Below are 20,346 nucleotides of genomic sequence, written 5' to 3' on the forward strand. Positions count from 1 at the left end.
TTTGAATTTATTTGCTCATCTATATGGCAAATGTGAAATCATATTACACCAAAGCAATTTGCTTTCAGAGAGTACATTATACAGTCAAGGGAAACCTTGCTGACCTGTATTAGATTATTGAGGAAAAGAAATCACACTGTTTGTATTACCTGTTTTGTTTGGCTATAACACAGATGAACACACACACTTAAAATAACTAGAATGGGATAGAACAATTATTAAAAAAACATGGCCACTGGGATTAAGACAGATAGAACAGCTGTACTTATCTGAACCAGATAGAGACCAAGTTGTGAAACATTAATCAAAGGAGTCAACACAACTCCCAATCTTTGCACAGGTAATGATCAGTGAATAACACAACAATCTGTTGGTCAAGTTATCACAAAGACACTAAGTAATGATTTTATGATTGAATTATGTCTGTTTTGTGAACTAAGGAACCAACTGAGGCAAGTTCTCAGAATGAAATTTTCACTTCACAGCCGAGTGTGCGCTGATACGAAATTTCCTGGCAGATTAAAACTGTGTGCCGGCTCAAGACTCGATCTCAGGATCATTACCAGACAATTCTGATTTCATTAGTGCTGAGAAGCACAATATTTAATGGAAATAGGATTGGAAAAATACAATACATAACAGTGACGCTTGTGACATATCTTGTAAAAAATTTTGATGTCAACCACCATGAACAGAGTGAAAACATTAACTAAAAATTATACTACATTAGCGAAGCGACACAGTGTTGTTACATCAGTCAACCTGATTGTTTGCACCGTGTGGGGCCAGCCAGCTGACTGCAGCTATTATGCACAGGCGAGCCTGCCCGTGGGACTTTGCCGAGCAGAGCAAACTGGATAATGCGCACCCCAGTCTGGCCTGCTCCCTGCTCATCTCGTGCAATGTCCGTGGGAAGAAATTGTTGCACGATGCTATCAGCCCCCCTGTGTTCGAACTTTCTGCTACTGATCCAGCAGAAAAAAGATAGTTTTCAACTCTGCTGATATTTGCAAGAAAGATCACCTCAGCATAAGACATGTTGTAATAATAGGAATTTTCAAAAGCAACACTGACTTTTCTGGCTACCTACCAATGTTACCACAATATTTGGTACTACTACCTCTACATTAAATAAATCTCGCTATCTCCCGTTTCTGGACTGTTATGCTGACTGTGGCTTTAGTGCTCTCCTGAAATTTACCTAATGGTGTTATTCATTGCTTGCTTACAATGAAGTGAAGTGTCAGTACATTAATTACAACATAAAAGTAATAACAGATAAAAATAAAATGTTTATGAACCTAAAAAAACGTCAAGCCGTAAGTTTAAGCAAAAACAATCAACAATACAAGAAGCAGCTTACTTTTTCAAGGAACTTCTTGACAGAATAGAAGGAGTGGCCCATGAGGAAACTCTTCAGTTTCGATTTGAAAGCACGCCGATTACTGCTAAGATTTTTGAATTCTAGTGGTAGTTAATTGAAAGTGGATGCAGCAGTATACTCGACACCTTTCTGCACAAGAGTTAAGGAAGTTCAATCCAAATGCAGGTTTGACTTCTGCCGAGTATTAACTGAGTAAAAGCTGCTTATTCTTGGGAATAAGCTAATATTGTTAATGAGAAATAACAGTAAGGAATATCTATATTGAGTGGCCAATGTCAAAATACCTAGACTCGAGAACAGGGGTCGACAAGAGGTTCGGGAACTTACACCACTCATTGCCCGAACCACCCGTTTCTGAGCCAAAAATATCCTTTTGGAATGGGAAGAGTTACCTCAAAATATAATACCGTGCAACATAAGCAAGTGAAAATAAGCAAAGTAGACTAATTTTCGTGCTGATCACTCACTTCAGATACCATTCAGATAGTAAAAATGGCAGCCTTAAGTCTTTGAGCAAGATCCTGAACGTGGGCTTTCCACGACAGTTTACCATCAATCTGAACACCTATAAATTTGAACCATTCAGTTTCATTAGTCATACACCCATTCTGTGAAATCAAAACGTCAGGTTTTGTTGAATTGTGTGTTAGAAACCACAAAAACTGAGTCTTACTGTGATTTACCGTTAGTTTATTTTCTACAAGCCATGAACATATATCATGAACTGCACTATTTGAAACCGAGCCAATGTTGCACACAACATCCATTACCACCAGGGTTGTGTCATCTGCAAACAGAAATATTTTACATTTACCCAAAATACTAGAGGGCATATCATTTATATAAATAAGGAACAGGAGTGGCCAAAACACTGATCCTTGGGGCACCCCCCCCCCCCCCCCCCCCATTTGACTGTACCCCACACAGACCCCACATCACAGCCATTCTCAACACTGTGAATAATGACCTTTTGCTGTCTGTTGTGAAAGTAGGAGGTGAACCAACTGTGACCTACTCCCTGTTTTCTGTAAAGGTCCAACTTCTGGAGCAATATTTTGTGATCAACACAATCAAATGCTGTAGTTAAATAAAAAAAATATGCCTAGCATTTGAACCCTTTTTTTTAACCCATCCAGTACCTCACAGAGAGAAGATAATATAGCATTTTCAGTTGTTAAATGACTTCTAAAGTTGAACTGTACATTTCATAGCAAATTCTGTGATGTAAAATGATCAATTATCCTTACACATACAGCCTTTTCAATAACTTTAGCAAACACTGATGGCATAGAAATAAGTCTAAAATTGTCTACATTATTCCTTTTTATAAAGTGGCTTTACTACTGAGTACTTTAATCGTTCAGGAAACTGACCATCCCTAAAGGAAAAATTACAAATATGGCTATATATTTCCTAACAGTACTTCAATATTCTGCTAGACACTCCACCATACCCGTGAGAGTCCTTAGTTTTCAGTGATTTAATTATTGACTTAATTTCCCTCTTGTCTGTATCACAGAGGAGTATTTCAGACATCAATCTCGAAAAGGCAGTTGCCAAGAGAGTTATATGATTCCCTGTAGAAACTATATTTTTATTTAATTCACCAGCAATGCTCAGAAAATGATTTGAACTGACTTTATATCGTCAACGTTGTGCTACTGACCAGACACTTCCTTCACAACTGACCGTATCGTTTCAATTTTATCCGGTCAATTAGCTATTCTATTTGCATGTAACATACTCTTTGCCTTTTTAATAACATTTTAAGCACCTTACAGTACTGTTTGTAATGGGCTACTGTAGCTTGATTGTGACTATTTCTAACATTTAGATATAATTCCCACTTTATTCTACATGATATCCTTATCCCACTAGTCAGCCACTTAGGCTGCCTTTTGCTTCTAGTACCCCATTTAGAACATTCTAATGGAAGGCAACTCTCAAATAGCATGAGAAATGTGTTAAGGAAAGCATTATGTTTGCCATCTATGTTATCTACATTATAAACATCCTGCCACTCTTGTTCCTTGATGAGGTTTAAAAACTCTCTAATGCTGTTGGATTAACTTTCCTACACAGTGTCTAATTATAAGTGACATTTGTTTGAGTACAGAAGCCTTTTAGTGTTAAAATTTGTGCATCATGGTCTGAAAGGCTATTCACCCTTTTACTAACAGAATGCCTATTTAGTTATGAAGAATGAATAAAAATATTGTCTATGGCTTTGCTACTGTTCCTCTGCCATCTAGCTGGAAAAAATACAGTCTGCATCAGGTCATATGAATTTTAGGAGATCTACCAACTTCCTTTTTCTTGCATCACCATGTTGTTGTTGTGGTCTTCAGTCCTGAGACTGGTTTGATGCAGCTCTCCATGCTACTCTATCCTGTGCAAGCTTCTTCATCTCCCAGTACTTACTGCAGCCTACATCCTTCTGAATCTGCTTAGTGTATTCATCTCTTGGTCTCCCTCTACGATTTTTACCCTCCACGCTGCCCTCCAATACTAAATTACTGATCCTTCGATGTCTCAGAACATGACCTACCAACTGATCCCTTCTTCTAGTCAAGTTGTGCCACAAGCTGCTCCTCTCACCAATTCTATTCAATACCTCCTCATTAGTTACGTGATCTACCCATCTAATCTTCAGCACTCTTCTGTAGCACCACATTTCGAAAGCTTCTATTCTCTTCTTGTCTAAACTATTTATCGTCCACATTTCACTTCCATACATGACTACACTCCAAACAAATACTTTCAGAAATGACTTCCTGACATTTAAATCTATACTCGATGTGAACAAATTTGTCTTCTTCAGAAACGCTTTCCTTGTCATTGCCAGTCTACATTTTATATCCTCTCTACTTAGACCACCATCAGTTATTTTGCTCCCCAAATAGCAAAACTCCTTTACTACTTTAAGTATCTCATATCCTAATCTAATACCCTAAGCATCACCCGACTTAATTCGACTACATTCCATTATCCTCGTTTTGCTTTTGTTGATTTTCATCTTATACCCTCATTTCAAAACACTGTCCATTCTGTTCAACTGCTCTTCCAAGTCCTTTGCTGTCTCTGACAGAATTACAAGGTCATCTGCGAACCTCAAAGTTTTTATTTCTTCTCCATGGATTTCAATACCTACTCCAAACTTTTCTTTTGTTTCCCTTATTGCTTGCTCAATATACAGATTGAATAACATGGGGATTCGTCTGTAAAGAATTCGCGTTAGTATTTTGCAGCTGTGACTTATTAAAATGATAGTTCGTTAATTTTCACATCTGTCAACACCTGCTTTCTTTGGGATTGGAATTATCATATTCCTCTTGAAGTCTGAGGGTATTTCGCTTGTCTCATACATCTTGCTAAGCAGAGTGTAGAGTTTTGTCAGGACTGGCTCTCCCAAGGCTGTCAGTAGTTCTAATGGAATGTTGTCTACTCCTGGGGCCTTGTTTCGACTTAGGTCTTTCAGTGCTCTGTCAAACTCTTCACGTAGTATCATATCTCCCATTTCAACTTCATCTACATCCTCTTCCATTTCCATAATACTGTCCTCAAGTACATCGCCCTTGTATATACCCTCTATATACTCCTTCCACCTTTCTGCTTTCCCTTCTTTGCTTAGAACTGGCTTTCCATCTGAGCTCTTGATATTCATACAAGTGGTTCTCTTTTCTCCGAAGGTCTCTTTAATTTTCCTGTAGGCAGTATCTATCTTACCCCTAATGAGATAAGCCTCTACACCCTTACATTTGTCCTCCAGCCATCCCTGCTTAGCCATTTTGCACTTCCTGTCAATATCATTTTTGAGGAGTTTGTATTCATTTTTGCCTGCTTCATTTACTGCATTTTTATATTTTCTCCTTTCATCAATTAAATTCAATATGTCTTCTGTTACCCAAGGGTTTCTACTGGCCCTCGTCTTTTTACCTATTTGATCCTCTGCTGCCTTCACTATTTCATCCCTCAAAGCTACCCATTCTTCTTCTACTGTATTTCTTTCCCCCATTCCTGTCAATTGTTCCCTGATGCTCTCCCTGAAACTCTGTACAACCTCTGGTTCTTTCAGTTTATCCAGGTCCCATCTCCTTAAATTCCCACCTTTTTACAGTTTCTTCAGTTTTAGTCTACAGTTCATAACCAATAGATTGTGGTCAGAGTCCACATCTGCTCCTGGAAATGTCTTACAATTTAAAACCTGGTTCCTAAATTTCTGTCTTACCACTATATAATCTATCAGATACCTTTTAGTATCTCCAGGGTTCTTCCATGTATACAACCTTCTTTCATGATTCTCGAACCAAGTGTTAGCTATGATTAAGTTATGCTCTGCGCAAAATTCTACCAGGCGGCTTCCTCTCTCATTTCTTAGCCCCAATCCATATTCACCTACTATGTTTCCTTCTCTCCCTTTTCCTACTCTCGAATTCCAGTCACCCATGACTATTAAATTTTCATCTCCCTTCACTACCTGAATAATTTCTTTTATCTCATCATACATTTCATCAATTTCTTCATCATCTGCAGAGCTAGTTGGCATATAAACTTGTGCTACTGTAGTAGACGTGGGGTTTGTGTCTATCTTGGCCACAATAATGCATTCACTATGCTGTTTGTAGTAGCTTACCTGTACTACTATTTTTTTATTCATTATTAAACCTACTCCTGCATTAGCCCTATTTGATTTTGTATTTATAATCCTGTATTCACCTGGCCAAAAGTCCTGTTCCTGTTGCCACTGAACTTCACTAATTCCCACTATATCTAACTTTAATCTATCCATTTCCCTTTTTAAATTTTCTAACCTACCTGCCCGATTAAGGGATCTGACATTCCACGCTCCAATCCGTAGAACGCCAGTTTTCTTTCTCCTGATAACGACATCCTCTTGAGTAGTCCCTGCCCAGAGATCCGAATGGGGGACTACTTTACCTCTGGAATGTTTTACCCAAGAGGACACCATCATCATTTAATCATACAGTAAAGCTGCATGCCCTCGGGAAAATAACTGTATCATCATATACAAAATTAATATTGAAGTCACCACATATAACTAATTTTGTGGTACTCCCTATAAAGTGAATCAAGAACCCTCTCTAGCTTGAGCAGAAATGCTCTGAAGTCAGAGCTACGGGACATATAAACAATAACAAACAGAAGTTTAGTTTCACTAAATTCAACTGCCTCAGCACAACATTCAAATATCTGTTCAGTTCAGTGCCGTGATACGTCTGTGGACTCAAATGGAATACTGTTTTTTACGTACATGGCCACTCCCCCACCCCGCAAGGAACTCCTTGGAAAACAGCAGCTAATCTGTATCCTGGTAAATGAAGCCTCTGAATTGTCAAATTATTTAAGTGGTGCTCCGATATACTAATAATTTCAGAGTTAAAATCTATAAGTAGTTCACTAACTTTATGGCTAATACCTCTTATATATTGATGAAATATGCTAATTCCTTCTCTACTTGAAAACATGACTTCCTCTTAAGGTTAGCCCTTACTTAGAGGGAGTTCTTTTAAGCTGGTATACCTATCAGCTCACTTCAATCTGATGATGATGATGATGAAGAAATGCTGAGGACAATACAAACACCCAGCCCCCAGGCAGAGAAAATCTTCAACCCAGGTAGGAGCCGAACCCGGGACCCTGTGATCCAGAGGCAGCCATGCTAGCCACTAGACGACGAGCTGCAGATGAGCTACCCAGTGCAGATGTGCAGTATACCAGAAACACCACCTCACCTCAGATCCTCATTAAATTTTTCTTTATATTCAAGTCTGAATCTTTTGGTAACACCTTGAAAGGGATTAATTAATGAAATTAACCCGTTCATGATAAAACTATACTACCTTCTTTGTAACTGAACAACAATTTTGTAAACTTGTGCGAAGTTTGGAAATACTAGTCTCAGCCAATATCCTATTACATTTGCCTCCTTGTGAGTGCTAACTATTGCAATTTTAGTCCATCTTCTCATACTGGCTTGATTTGCTATCACTATGCTATAAATGTAGTTTAACTGGCAAACATTCAGTCCTTAATCAAGCACTTGACATACCACATTAGTACACTGTGGAGCACCACTACTTTATTACTTCAATCACCAAGTCATAGGTAACTAACAACCTTTTATATACTGCCAGCTTTAGTGCACGGAATAAACAACTACATCCTTCTGTCAATTCTTGACTTTAAAACAGTGGAAAGATTTGTTTGCCCCATTGCAACATGTTGTGTTGCTATCTTTTAGGCAGATGGACTTGTGCAACCCAGCACCGCATGCTCTTCCCTTTCAGCAATGTTCGAACAATGGGACAAGTTGTTGTACACCCCTCACCAGACAGTCATATTAGCTGACATAAGCTTATCTATACTGAAAGAAGAAATAGCAATGCGCTTCTCATAAGGACATCAAGCCAAATCGGAATGCTTCATACTCTTTGTAATATCAACCAGGTGCTTGTCGGGACCCAAGAACAACTGCAAATTATTTCAGGTGCCGTACCACTCCATCACACCAAGTGAGCCTGGCTAAAGACACTGTTCGTTACCTCCAAACAAGCCAATGCTGAACATTGGATTAAAGCCCTCCAGTACTGTCTTTTGCTGCTAAAAATCGTGAGACACTCGTCCACCAGCACGTGTGACTTTCACATATCATTAGATAACCTTCTGGCCACTACCAGTCCAATCTGGGGTGTTGCTACTGAGGTGGTACAACAATATGACAAACTTAAGAACTCAGTTCAATGTGAAATAGTCACTGTATGCAGGGAATTATTGAACCTGACTGCTACCCTGGAAGTAACCAAAACATTACAGATCCTGCTATACGCATGCGACACTAGTTACATGTTAACATTTTACAGTCTATCATTCAGCTGGGATTAGGATGGAGGCTCTGCACCAACCTATGACCCTCCAAAATCTTTTTGCAAACATTAACAAACAATTACTTTCATTTATCAGCTCCTATCCAGATGATCCCCCCAAATGGGAATCAACTCTGTCATCCTACTGCACAGCAGCTGGGGTACAACTGTCATGGTCTCTAGATTGGTTAAATGTGCTAATCTCACTGCCTGTCACTTGTGCAAACCATGAATTTGAATGTTACCATCTTCATCCTTTCCGAGTTGCACGAGCAGCTGGGCAGAAATACGTCCTCTGGCAAACCGAGGACATTTTGATTGTCAGTAAAGACTGCCAGGTGCTCTTGGATGTGCCATTTAATAAATTTCAGTCTTGCATTCACACCAAAAACTACATGTGTTCCACCCTAGCCCTTAGCATTGGTGCAAATAACTGTGAAATTGCACTATTTTTAGAGGAAACTAAAGTACCTCCTTGCCCCTGTACTGTTGTCATGATAAAGAAATGCTGGTATGTCTCTGTTAACAGTTTACTGTGCTCTGTGGCACAACTCACAACAGTGGCCTTACTTTGCTATAATAACACATTTATGGTGTGAAGTTTTTGGGTTACTTTGGTTGGTAGGTAGTGACCTACGACATAGTCACACCCACCAAGAAACTATCTGCCCATCTAACATATGGGCATAGTGTTAGTATCAAGTCTTTTCTGCTTTACCTGCCTGAAGCCACCCGAGAGCTGCCTCACCCTGACAGCCTGCCCGTACTGCCAGATAGTACCAACACTCGTCTCCTGGAGTCTGTCAAAGACTTATTAGCTCAGGAATGAGAACAACTTATCCTTGGTTGTGCAATGCCCCATGTTGATGACTGGAACACTAAGAGTTACAAACCCCAAGTAGTTATTACTAACGCTGCACCTGTTTCTCTAATGTTAATCGTTGCCTGTTTTATGATATGGATCCTACACACACAAGGTCGTTGTAGATGTAGTAAAAAGCAACATCAACCAATACCTGAGCAGCAGCCATCTGGTGAATATAATGTGTGACACATTTTGGAACATGGTACCTTTCAGGCATGCCCCCCCCCCCCCCCTCCCACCTAGTTTAGGATTTAGAAATTAAAGTGTTCACAACAGTTGGTAGTTGGTTATTTTTCTCTTAAACAAAATATTTGCATTTTTATGTACTGTATACTGGAGAATTGTTTTAACTCAATGTAACGGAATGTGGTAATATGGGAGTACTCACAAACTATTTTATATTCTGGACATCTGCTGTGGTGTCACCGCCAGACACCACACTTGCTAGGTGGTAGATTAAATCGGCCGCGGTCCATTTAGTACATGTCGGACCCGCGTGTCGCCACTGTGTGATCGCAGACCTAGCGCCACCACAAGGCAGGTCTCGTGATACGAACAAGCACTCGTCCCAGTTGTACGGACGACCTAGCTAGCGACTAGATGTACGAAGCCTTTCTTTCTCATTAGCTGAGAGACAGAATAGCCTTCAGCTAAGTTAATGGCTACGAACTAGCAAGGCGCCATTAGCCTTACAGTGATTGTAACTAAAGTCTCCTGTGTATAGTCAAGAGTGATGTACCACAATGATTGATTAAAGATAAGTATTAATCCAGCTACGTACTTTTCTTCATAGCATTAATTACGTAGCCTGTTCCAGACTTGATGCCCGTCGGCGTGTGTGTACGCGTGCCTATCCTACCGGCTACTTCAAGTGGCGTAACAGTCTTGTTACGTCACAACAGATTGGCGATGAGTCTACAAAGGATCTTGTGTTTTACTTTGCCCTAATTTATTTGTGTCATGGCTTCGCCAGATGTACTGTCCGAATTTTATCGCTTGCAGAATCAGCAGACGCAGGCGTTATTGGATGCCCTTGGACAGCTCGTCCAGGGTCAACGTGCCATTCAAACCGATGCGGCCGCCGCCGCTTCACCGGTACCGCAGCCTCAACCTGACGTTGCACCACCATTTCGAAGTTTTGATGAAAACCACGAGACTTGGCGGGAATGGTCCCGCCAGTTTGCCTTCCACCTCGCCGCCTACAGAATTCGAGGTAATGAGCGGCAGCCGTTTTTGCTTTCTTGTGTCGGTGTGTCCACCTACCGTGTGATAGTGAAATTGTTTCCCCGACGCGACGTAGCAACTCTGTCCTACGACGAAATTTTGTCTGCTTTAGATGCCTATTTCAAAGAAACAGTTAATGTGGTTGCAAAACGGTATACGTTTTTTCGTACAAAACGTACGGCCGGTCAAACTAATAGGGAGTGGGTAGCAACATTGCAAGGACTTACTAGGGAGTGTTCTTTTGACTGTGACTGTGGCCTTTCTTATTCAGATACAATGGTGCGTGATGCAATTGCACAGAACGTTTCTGATGTTCGCATACGGGAGCAAATATTGAAACTAGTTAATCCCTCCCTTCAACAAGTGATAGACATATTGGATAGACAAGACACACTTGACTGTGCTCAGGAATCTTTTGAAACTTCGCCAGCAGTGTGTAACATTAACCGGCCTGCCGGGCGAGCTGCGCGGCCCGGTCAACTGCCATCGCACAAACAAACGCAGCTGCCGCCGCGCTCTAAGCCACGTGTGCCGCGCCAGCCCACAAATGCAGTGAAATCATGCCCGCGGTGTGCTACTAGACATTCGCGTGAACATTGCCCGTCACGCCAAGCTATTTGCTTTTTCTGCAACAGGAAAGGACATGTTCAAAGTGTTTGCCAGAAAAAGCTCCGATCAGACAATCACAATCATTCCAGGCCCTTTGCTTCGCGCCGGAATCGAACCAAGGACACTCAGGATCGTGGACCTTCGCCCATGGACATTCATGTAGTTAATTCCACTTCGTCCAGTGCTACTTTCTCTAACAGTGACTGTGTTCGTCCCACAAAAACTGTGCGTCGACGTCGCCGGAAATCACGTCAATTAGCAAGTGATTCTGTACAAGTGTCTGTTCCCATTGCACAAAACAGTCGCTCTTGTCGTCAGCAGGACAATAAACTTTTTGTGGACTTAGACTTTGAAGGCAAAGTGATACCATTCCAGCTCGATACTGGAGCTGCAGTTTCATTGCTCAATCACGACACGTACAAACAACTGGGCGCACCTCCGTTGCGTGCCGCAAATGTTAAGCTAACCACATATTCCGGACAGACAATTCCTGTGTTAGGACAGTGCACTCTTCTTGCAACATTTAAGGGACAAACAAAACTTGTGACATTTTACGTTCTTCGTTCTTCTTCTGCAGTGAACTTGTTTGGTCTAGATTTGTTTCAGTTGTTTAAAATGTCTATTGTAAATCAGGTCCCATCAGTGAATCAGACTGTGCCTTCAGACAGTGTTTCTCGCTTATGTGACGAATTTGCAGACATTTTTGCACCGGGCTTAGGTTGCGCTAAAAACTATGAAGCACATTTGGAACTGAAAGTAAACGCGCAACCGAAATTTTTCAGAGCGCGCAATGTTCCCCACGCATTGCGTGATGAGGTCGCAAGAACATTAAACGATCTAGAATCACAGGGTGTAATTGAACGTGTGCAAGCTTCTCTCTGGGCCTCACCCTTAGTAATTTTGCCAAAACCTTCCGGAAAATTGCGACTTTGCGTGGACTTCAAGGCCACAGTGAATCCACAACTAGTGACTGCTACTTTTCCTTTGCCCCGCCCGGAAGATCTTTTTGCTAAGCTGTGCCCGGGAAAATATTTTTCGAAGTTGGATCTAGCCGATGCGTACTTGCAAATACCTGTGGACGACGAATCCCAGCGCGTGTTGGTGGTTAACACGCATCTTGGATTGTACAGGTTCAAAAGACTGCCGTTCGGGTGTGTATCCGCCCCTGCATTCTTTCAGCAATATTTACAAACTATTTGTGCGTCGGTCCCTACTGCAGCAAACTATCTGGACGATATAGTGATCTCCGGACAGACAGAAGAAGATCATCTTGCAAACCTACGAACGTTATTTCAGGTCTTGCGACAAAATGGTCTTCGCTCGAGGAAGGACAAATGTGTGTTTTTTGCTCGTGACTTACCATACCTGGGCCATGTCATCAATGCCCAAGGCATACATCCGAGTCCAGAGCACCTCCGTGCCATACAAGATTTACCTTCCCCTCGCAATGTGAAACAGCTACAGAGTGTGTTGGGTAAAATTAACTATTATCACAAATATATGCGCAATGCCTCTTCTATTTCAGCTCCGCTTCATCGCTTACGCCGTAAAGGTGTTCCGTTCGTCTGGACGACGGAATGCGAATGCGCCTTTCGCCAGTTGAAATCGGCGTTGCTTTCTAATACTTGCCTCACGCCTTTCGATCCCCAGAAACCCCTTTTGTTGATGGTAGATGCATCGGATTTCGGGATCGGTGCTGTGCTTGCGCACAAAGTTGGCTCCCATGATCGCCCTATTGCCTTTGCGTCCAAATTGCTCTCGTCTGCGCAAAGAAATTACTTGCAGATAGAGAAAGAAGCTTTGGCTCTCGTGTTTGGTGTTACTAAGTTCCATGATTTCTTGTATGGTCGTCATTTTACCATCATCACAGACCACAAACCTTTGACATCGCTTTTTCATCCGAACAAGCCTGTACCTCCACGTACAGCGCAGAAATTCATTCGCTGGTCTATTTTCCTCTCGCAGTACCGCTACGATATCTTGTATCGGTCCACTGCTAAGCACGGCAACGCTGATGCGTTGTCCCGTTTGCCTGTTGCTGAGGATAAAGCATTCGATTCTTCCGAACTTGCTTGCATGTTCATTGATTCGGAAACCGATGAAGTGGTCGAATCGTTTCCGATTGATTTTCGTCGTGTAGCTACAGCCACAGCTGCTGACCCTGTCCTTGCTACTGTTTTGCGTTTTGTTGCTACGCAATGGCCTTTGTCAAAGTCTCGGATCGAGGATCCGTTGGTTCGCCGATTTTTTGCTCACAAGGAGAGACTTTTTGTTCGACGTGGTGTTTTGTTGTTGCGTTCTGATAATGATCAGTCCAGAGTCGTGGTCCCACGTTCGTTACAGTCCTCTGTTTTACGGCTTCTTCACCAAGGACATTGGGGTATAGTGCGAACGAAACAACTTGCTCGTCAGCACTGTACTTGGTTCGGAATCGATGCTGCGATTACGAATATGTGTTCTTCTTGCATGGCGTGTGCCGAACAACAATCCGCACCGCCGCGGAAAGTCTTTGCGTGGCCAAAAGCCACTTCCCCTTGGCAACGCTTGCACATTGATTTTGCTGGTCCATTCTGGAATGCTCGATGGTTGGTTCTGGTCGACGCCTTCAGTCATTTTCCTTTTGTTGTCCGGATGTCTTCCACGACGTCCTCCGCCACCATCCAAGCGTTGTCTGCTATCTTTTGCATTGAAGGTCTTCCGCAGACTATTGTTTCCGACAATGGCCCACAATTCATGTCCGCAGAATTTCAGTCATTCTGCCAGGCCAATGGTATTCAACATCTGACATCCGCGCCGTTTTCGCCTCAGTCAAACGGTGCCGCTGAACGATTGGTCCGGACTTTCAAGTAACAGATGTTGAAATTGAAAGAGACGCATTCTCGGGAGGACGCATTGTTGCTCTTTTTGTCCTCGTATCGCTCTCAGCCCCGAGATGGTTGCTCGCCGGCTGAGTTGCTCCATGGTCGTCCTCATCGCACCTTGATGTCTTTGCTGCATCCGCCGCCTCAGGTTCCAGTGCAGCGGCAGACTCCTACTTTTGCTCCAGGCAACGTTGTATTTTATCGCAACTATCGAGGTTCACGGCATTGGCTCGCAGGGCGCATTCTTCGCTGCCTCGGCCGCGCGATGTATTTGGTTTTGTGGGCCTCTGGTGAGGTGCGTCGGCATCTCAATCAGCTGCGCCTCTGTCGTCGCACGGGTTCTGCCGCTCCCCGTCTGCTTTCAGCGACGGTGCCGTCCGGTCAGCGCCCTGGGGACCCATCTACTGGCTCGCCTCATCCCCAGGTGTTACCGACGATGCCTTCCATTTTGCCCCATGGCGACGCGCCGCCGCAGCAGCCGCCGCCGCCGCCGCAGCCGCCGGTACTCCGGCCGCCGCCGCCCGCATTCGACACTTCGCTGCAGCCGCCAAGCGCCTCCCAGGGTCACGCGCCGCCGATCGCTTCCCGTGACCAGCTGTCCTCCGCCATGGAACTCCCGCCTGCTCCGGACCACATGACGTCCTCGCGCGTCGGCTACCCCGACGCAATGGAGGTCGACCCTTCAGCCCCTCCTGTTTCTTTACGGGCGCATACACCGCATGTTGACGTGCACCCTGGACTAGGTTTTCAGGCGTTTCCTAGCTCCCCTCGGACCGAATGGCCGGGTGCGGGTGGCACGGCCTCGCCTGTTGTTAGGCTCCCCACCTCATCGCATACGTCAACATGGGGTCCTCCCCACGGCGGGCGGAAGCCTTATCTCACGACCGTTCGCCGATTTGCGGGGGAGGAATGTGGTGTCACCGCCAGACACCACACTTGCTAGGTGGTAGATTAAATCGGCCGCGGTCCATTTAGTACATGTCGGACCCGCGTGTCGCCACTGTGTGATCGCAGACCTAGCGCCACCACAAGGCAGGTCTCGTGACACGAACAAGCACTCGTCCCAGTTGTACGGACGACCTAGCTAGCGACTAGATGTACGAAGCCTTTCTTTCTCATTAGCCGAGAGACAGAATAGCCTTCAGCTAAGTTAATGGCTACGAACTAGCAAGGCGCCATTAGCCTTACAGTGATTGTAATTAAAGTCTCCTGTGTATAGTCAAGAGTGATGTACCACAATGATTGATTAAAGATAAGTATTAATCCAGCTACGCGCTTTTCTTCATAGCATTAATTACGTAGCCTGTTCCAGACTTGACGCCTGTCGGCGTGTGTGTACGCGTGCCTATCCTACCGGCTACTTCAAGTGGCGTAACAGTCTTGTAACGTCACAACATCTGCCACTGCTGAAAGGGATGATGTTACGAAGAATTCCGCTAACAGCTGATAAAACTGTTGTTTATTGAAAAAACAAGCGATTTCACAGCCTAAAGCCGCATCACCATGTGCAACCTACGTGGTAAGAAGTAAAGTACAGTGTGACCACATTTTGAGGATATTAAAATTAATAAGGGAATGCATTTTCTTACCGTAATATTGAAAACATCCACTGAATAGTAAATTTTTACTAGGAGCAATGGATATGCATATGATCTTTTAACATTGTGAGTATATTATAGATATTACTTTTAATATCTGCAAAATGTGGTCACTCTGTATTTTGCTTTTTATCATTAGGTTGCACCTGATGATGTGACTTTAGGCCATGAAACCAGTTGTGTGTTTTATAAACAACAATTTTGCCAGCTGTCAGCAAAATTCTTCCTAACATTACAGGAGTACTGTTCTGTACTTTATCAATCCCCAATAGAATAGCGTCCTATACCAGGAGTAGAATTCAGTTAGTAACTACTAATATCGAATACCATTCTAATGTAAAAGAATAATTGACCCCCTAACTTGTCAAATGCTAACTGTTACTATAAACACTCTGTGTCACAATTATCATAACCCCCCTCCCTCGTACTGACGCCTCCCACGAGCCTCTACTGATGCGCCCCTGTGATTGAGTGTTGCATTCCCCTGCCAGCTGCAAGGCCAGATTGCCACACTTGCTGGATTTCCTATGGTAGTGTCCACACTGTTGGTTACTGTCACTCCCCCACTGCTGCATCCAGGAATTGCCAATGTGCCAACTCAGCTGCTTCTGGCTCCCACCTCCATCGGATCCGTCCATCGTCACTTTCCTGGCACTACCTCCATTCTGTTTCACAATTCTGGTATGATGTTCTGTGATTAAACAATGGCCTGATCTGGACTCATGCGTACTGAAAGTTACTCGAAGTGCTCCTACTTACGTTCACTTTATGTGGATAGAGTTTCCACAGTGGGCACTGCTGGCAGGGGTGCTAAACTGAAAGCACTGCTGATCACGGGATGCCTAAAGATGCCTCTCTATCAGCCAAGAGGAAAGCTGGAAATTGTCACAGTGGGGCTTCAGAACAGGTCGGTGAGGAGCGTTCCAAAAATATGATCGCTGTCTCGTCTACCGGCTCTCCTCCCAGCTAGACGTATTTCCTACCTCTTCTCTTAGGGTACCGTGCCCTCAGTCTGGCAGTGATGCCGTAGCACACATCACCTGTCTCCCATAACATTAGAGCTTGGAGACTATAAACTCCAAGTGTGACACTTAAAATTTATTGTTATAATTTTCATGTCCAGAAATCTCCTAAAACACCCATATGCCCATATTCCACCTCCATCCTAACTTGGCCATCACTGCACACCGTCACCTTGCTCAGTTCTGACATTTGGACGATCGTGTATGGCACAGACATAGTACGTACTTTTTGCACTGAAAAGGGACTGAATTTTCAATGTTTCCAAAAATCACAATGCTACAGTCACAAATAAATACCTCAAAATTTAATCTTTAGAGTTCTTTTTAATTATTAACCCGAGTTTTCAATATGAGTTTAAGAATGCCTTTCAAAAAAATTATCAACTCAGTACTCTCCCAAATTGTCTTTTAAATGTTCACCCTGTATGTGCTTGAATGTGTTATATTGAATACATTTCAACCTGCTACATGTTGACTGAAATATTCTGTACATGCATTGTTTTGTTTGTTCTGAAGTGAGTGAAGTTAGTATTGAAATAATGCTAGACAAAGTTCATGACAAAGGTGTGCACGGTTTTGAGTTCAGTTGGTCATACCGATTCTGGACATCAGTTCTGTCCCATGACAATCATGTTTTGGTGTGCAACATTACATAAGTGCGTACAGAAAGGAAACAGAACACTGATAATATTTGTTTTGTGTGTATATTATTCTTTGGAATGTAGAGTGTTGTGACAGATCGATCTGTAGCATAGCCCAAATTCTAGGTTAGGTTGAAAGCTGACAGTTTGGTTGTGATTTGGTGAAACCAACAAATGTGAATATGAAATCTCAGTTCTGGTGACATACTTATCTGTAGCGTAGACCAAGGTGTAGGTTAGGCTGAAGGGAACAGTGTGGTTCTGAGTTGGCATAGCGCTACCAAAGGCTTCTGTTTAGTCAATGAGTAGTACTATAGCTTCTTACGGAATCATGTCGATTGGCTTTGCCAACTCACAATCAAATTATCATCTTTCAATCTAACCTAGACTTTGGGCTACACAAGAAATCAGGCTGTCACCAAAAATTTATTAAAAATAGAAAAAACATTATCAAATAAATATTGAAATAAACATTCTCAGTGATATCTTTTATCACCAGATACAGGTTCTGTGGTGTCACACATCCTTTGCTGTGCTTGGCTGATAAAGGAAATGAAGTAAGTGCCATGTTGATTTATGTGCTTATAGAGCTTTAGTGCTGCACTTTGTTGTTTTCATATTTATATGTTTTTAGTACAAAAATATGCAGGTTAACTGATACACCACATTGAAGATTTCTCCAAAATGCCTCAGTATGCAGTGTTTAATACTATATAAAGCTTCATAATCTACTTCTAAACTATGTACAATGATCACTTAGTAAACACTGTGCTAATAAAGCAGATGAATACTTTATCTGGAATACAAAAATTGGAATCTGAATGTAGTTCTACAAACAAATGAGGAACATGCACGGATGAGCCAGACAAGGAACAGTTCGAGACTATTCAGCTAGGATGCTTTAGGGAAATAATGGATATTCACAGAACAACAATTTCCATTAGATATCCCTCCTTCACCATTATTATCATAACTCTATACACACAAGCCAAAGGAAATACATAAGTATTTTCTCTGTGATAAATATGTAATCAGGAAAACTTCTATGGTAAAAGCAATAGGTAATAAATCAAACAACTCACCAACATTGCAAATTATAAAATTCTGATGGTAGCTACTAGTCACCAGGACACCACCAATTTTCACAGTACTGCCCACATATATATCATTTGGCCACTTCAGTCTCAAATTGAGGTTCTAAGCAGAATAAACAACATGAAGTTAGAAGGACAACAGCACAATTTTTTTTTCTGAGACAAGTACATAAAGGGTGAACAAACACAACTACATTCCACTTATACTTTAAACTGGTCAGCCATAACATTATTAACACTTTTCTACCATGTGAATCAGCACAACTAGGCTACAAGGAGGGTGTGTAATATGATGCATAATATATGTCACATTTAACAGGAATGTAACAAAAAACATTGACTCTGGGTGCACAGAAGGGGGAAAGTTGCTGATTTAAATTATTTCAACCAACGGTGAACAGCAATGGTACAACTGCTGGAAATAGTATCACAGAAACAAGCTCATTCAATGTTCAGATGCTGCCATCTTCCCCTAGTGTCTACCACAAATGGATGAATGAGAGTTCAACTATTAACAGACAAGAGACCAATAAGACATTTGTATCTGATGAAACACTGCAGGTGTCGAAGACTTGCTCACAGTGTAAACCAGAACACTCGATGATTTATGGTGTATATGGCAGTGTAATACAATGCTAAGGATTGCAACATGTGTTTTGAGGCATATTATTCCACCACACATTGTAGCAAATGGACCAATGTGAGTGATCTACTTTTGACCTAAAAACTTTGGTTACGGTTGCAGTGCTCATGACAGACATATGGCAATTTAGAAAAACTGAAATAATAGTGCTGAATCCCACTCCTGTTATATTACATTGATGGCCAAATAAACATACCCTGTGATCTGGAACATCCACTCAAAATTTACATAACAACATAAACATGAAGTCCAATTGTTGCAGTATATTCAAATGCATCGCCCTGTGACCTAAGCTCACTGTAGAAATCAACAAAAAAGAAAAAAAAAAAAAATTATTTTCCTGATCAACTGCAACTTTTATGTTTTTAAAGTTTATTTAATAAGCACCTCCAACAGAATCAGCATGGTTTTCTGAAACAAAGGACATGTGAAATTATACTTTGTCTGCCTGCAGACGGCCCAGAAAGCTACAGATATGAGTTGTAGATACTTGATTGTTTTAATTTTGGAAGTGCTTGAGAAAATTAGAGACCATTAGTTAATCAATGACATATGCACCAGAGGAATATTTGATCTGGTTTGTTGAGGTGTAGCGATACACATCAATCATAGGGAATCTCACAGAAGCTTTCTTACCACACACTTCCGTATGCTGAGAATAACATACGTAGATTCTTGAGTGAGCTGGCTTTTGAAGCCATGTGCATACACTGGACAACGATTCAATATTTGATACATTACAATGAATGATTAAAGATAGTTCTAATAACCCAGCCATTGTGAAACTTTGTATAAACCTGTCTAAAGATGATAGTTAACAACAGTATGAACTTCAGCTTCTTATGTTAAGTAATTTTTGATATACAAACATTTACCTAAACACAATTCATAGCTTTCTTTGACAAATAATCTGCTGATATGTTAATATATTTTGCTTAGAGATCAGTGAAGAATGTTAAGTAAACATGTTATCCTTAAATAACGAAATAAACAACATTTTAACAAAGAGACCATAATATACTTGAAAAATCAATTTCAGACTGCTATTATTATTTCTGCTGGATAATGTTATCTTCATATTTTACTGTCTGAGTGAATAAGGGAATGACTGTGGCATATACGTGAAGTATGGCTCATTGACATTGAGAATAACTAAGTGTGAGCAAGTGTGGGACTTTGACTGTGTAGCCTTAGCACGAGTTACATGCACAGTAGAAAGTAACAATTATAAAGCAGCCAGTTTTTGGTGTTTTAGAAATTTAAAACATACTTCACTCCTCCAGGGGATTAGATATGGTGTTAATTTGATTTTATTTGTTTTTTGGGGCTGTGTTATTTTGTAACTTAATGTAAAGTGATTTAAGAATGGGGAATGGTCCAAAGAGTGAGAGTACTAGGATATGTGAATCGAAATACAAACCTGAATGGCTACTGTGTTATTTGGCCAATCAGAGAAGAGATCTTTATGCCTCTTTGGTACTGGGAGCTCTAGGCATATTCAATAAGATTGAGTAATAGTTG

At 41.8% G+C, this 20,346-nt stretch overlaps 1 protein-coding gene across 6 annotated transcripts in view; it reads right to left on the minus strand.

The window, feature by feature from the left end:
- LOC124721943 (biotin--protein ligase) overlaps positions 1–20,346 on the minus strand; it is a 439,412-nt gene that overhangs the window by 81,953 nt on the left and 337,113 nt on the right. For all 6 annotated transcript variants that reach the window (XM_047247106.1, XM_047247104.1, XM_047247103.1 and 3 more), the window contains one exon: positions 18,171–18,285. In XM_047247106.1, coding sequence (XP_047103062.1) covers positions 18,171–18,285 — 115 coding nt within the window. The remainder of the gene's footprint in view (positions 1–18,170; positions 18,286–20,346) is intronic.

Source organism: Schistocerca piceifrons, chromosome X (genome assembly GCF_021461385.2).
Source record: "Schistocerca piceifrons isolate TAMUIC-IGC-003096 chromosome X, iqSchPice1.1, whole genome shotgun sequence".
Taxonomy (NCBI): domain Eukaryota; kingdom Metazoa; phylum Arthropoda; class Insecta; order Orthoptera; family Acrididae; genus Schistocerca; species Schistocerca piceifrons.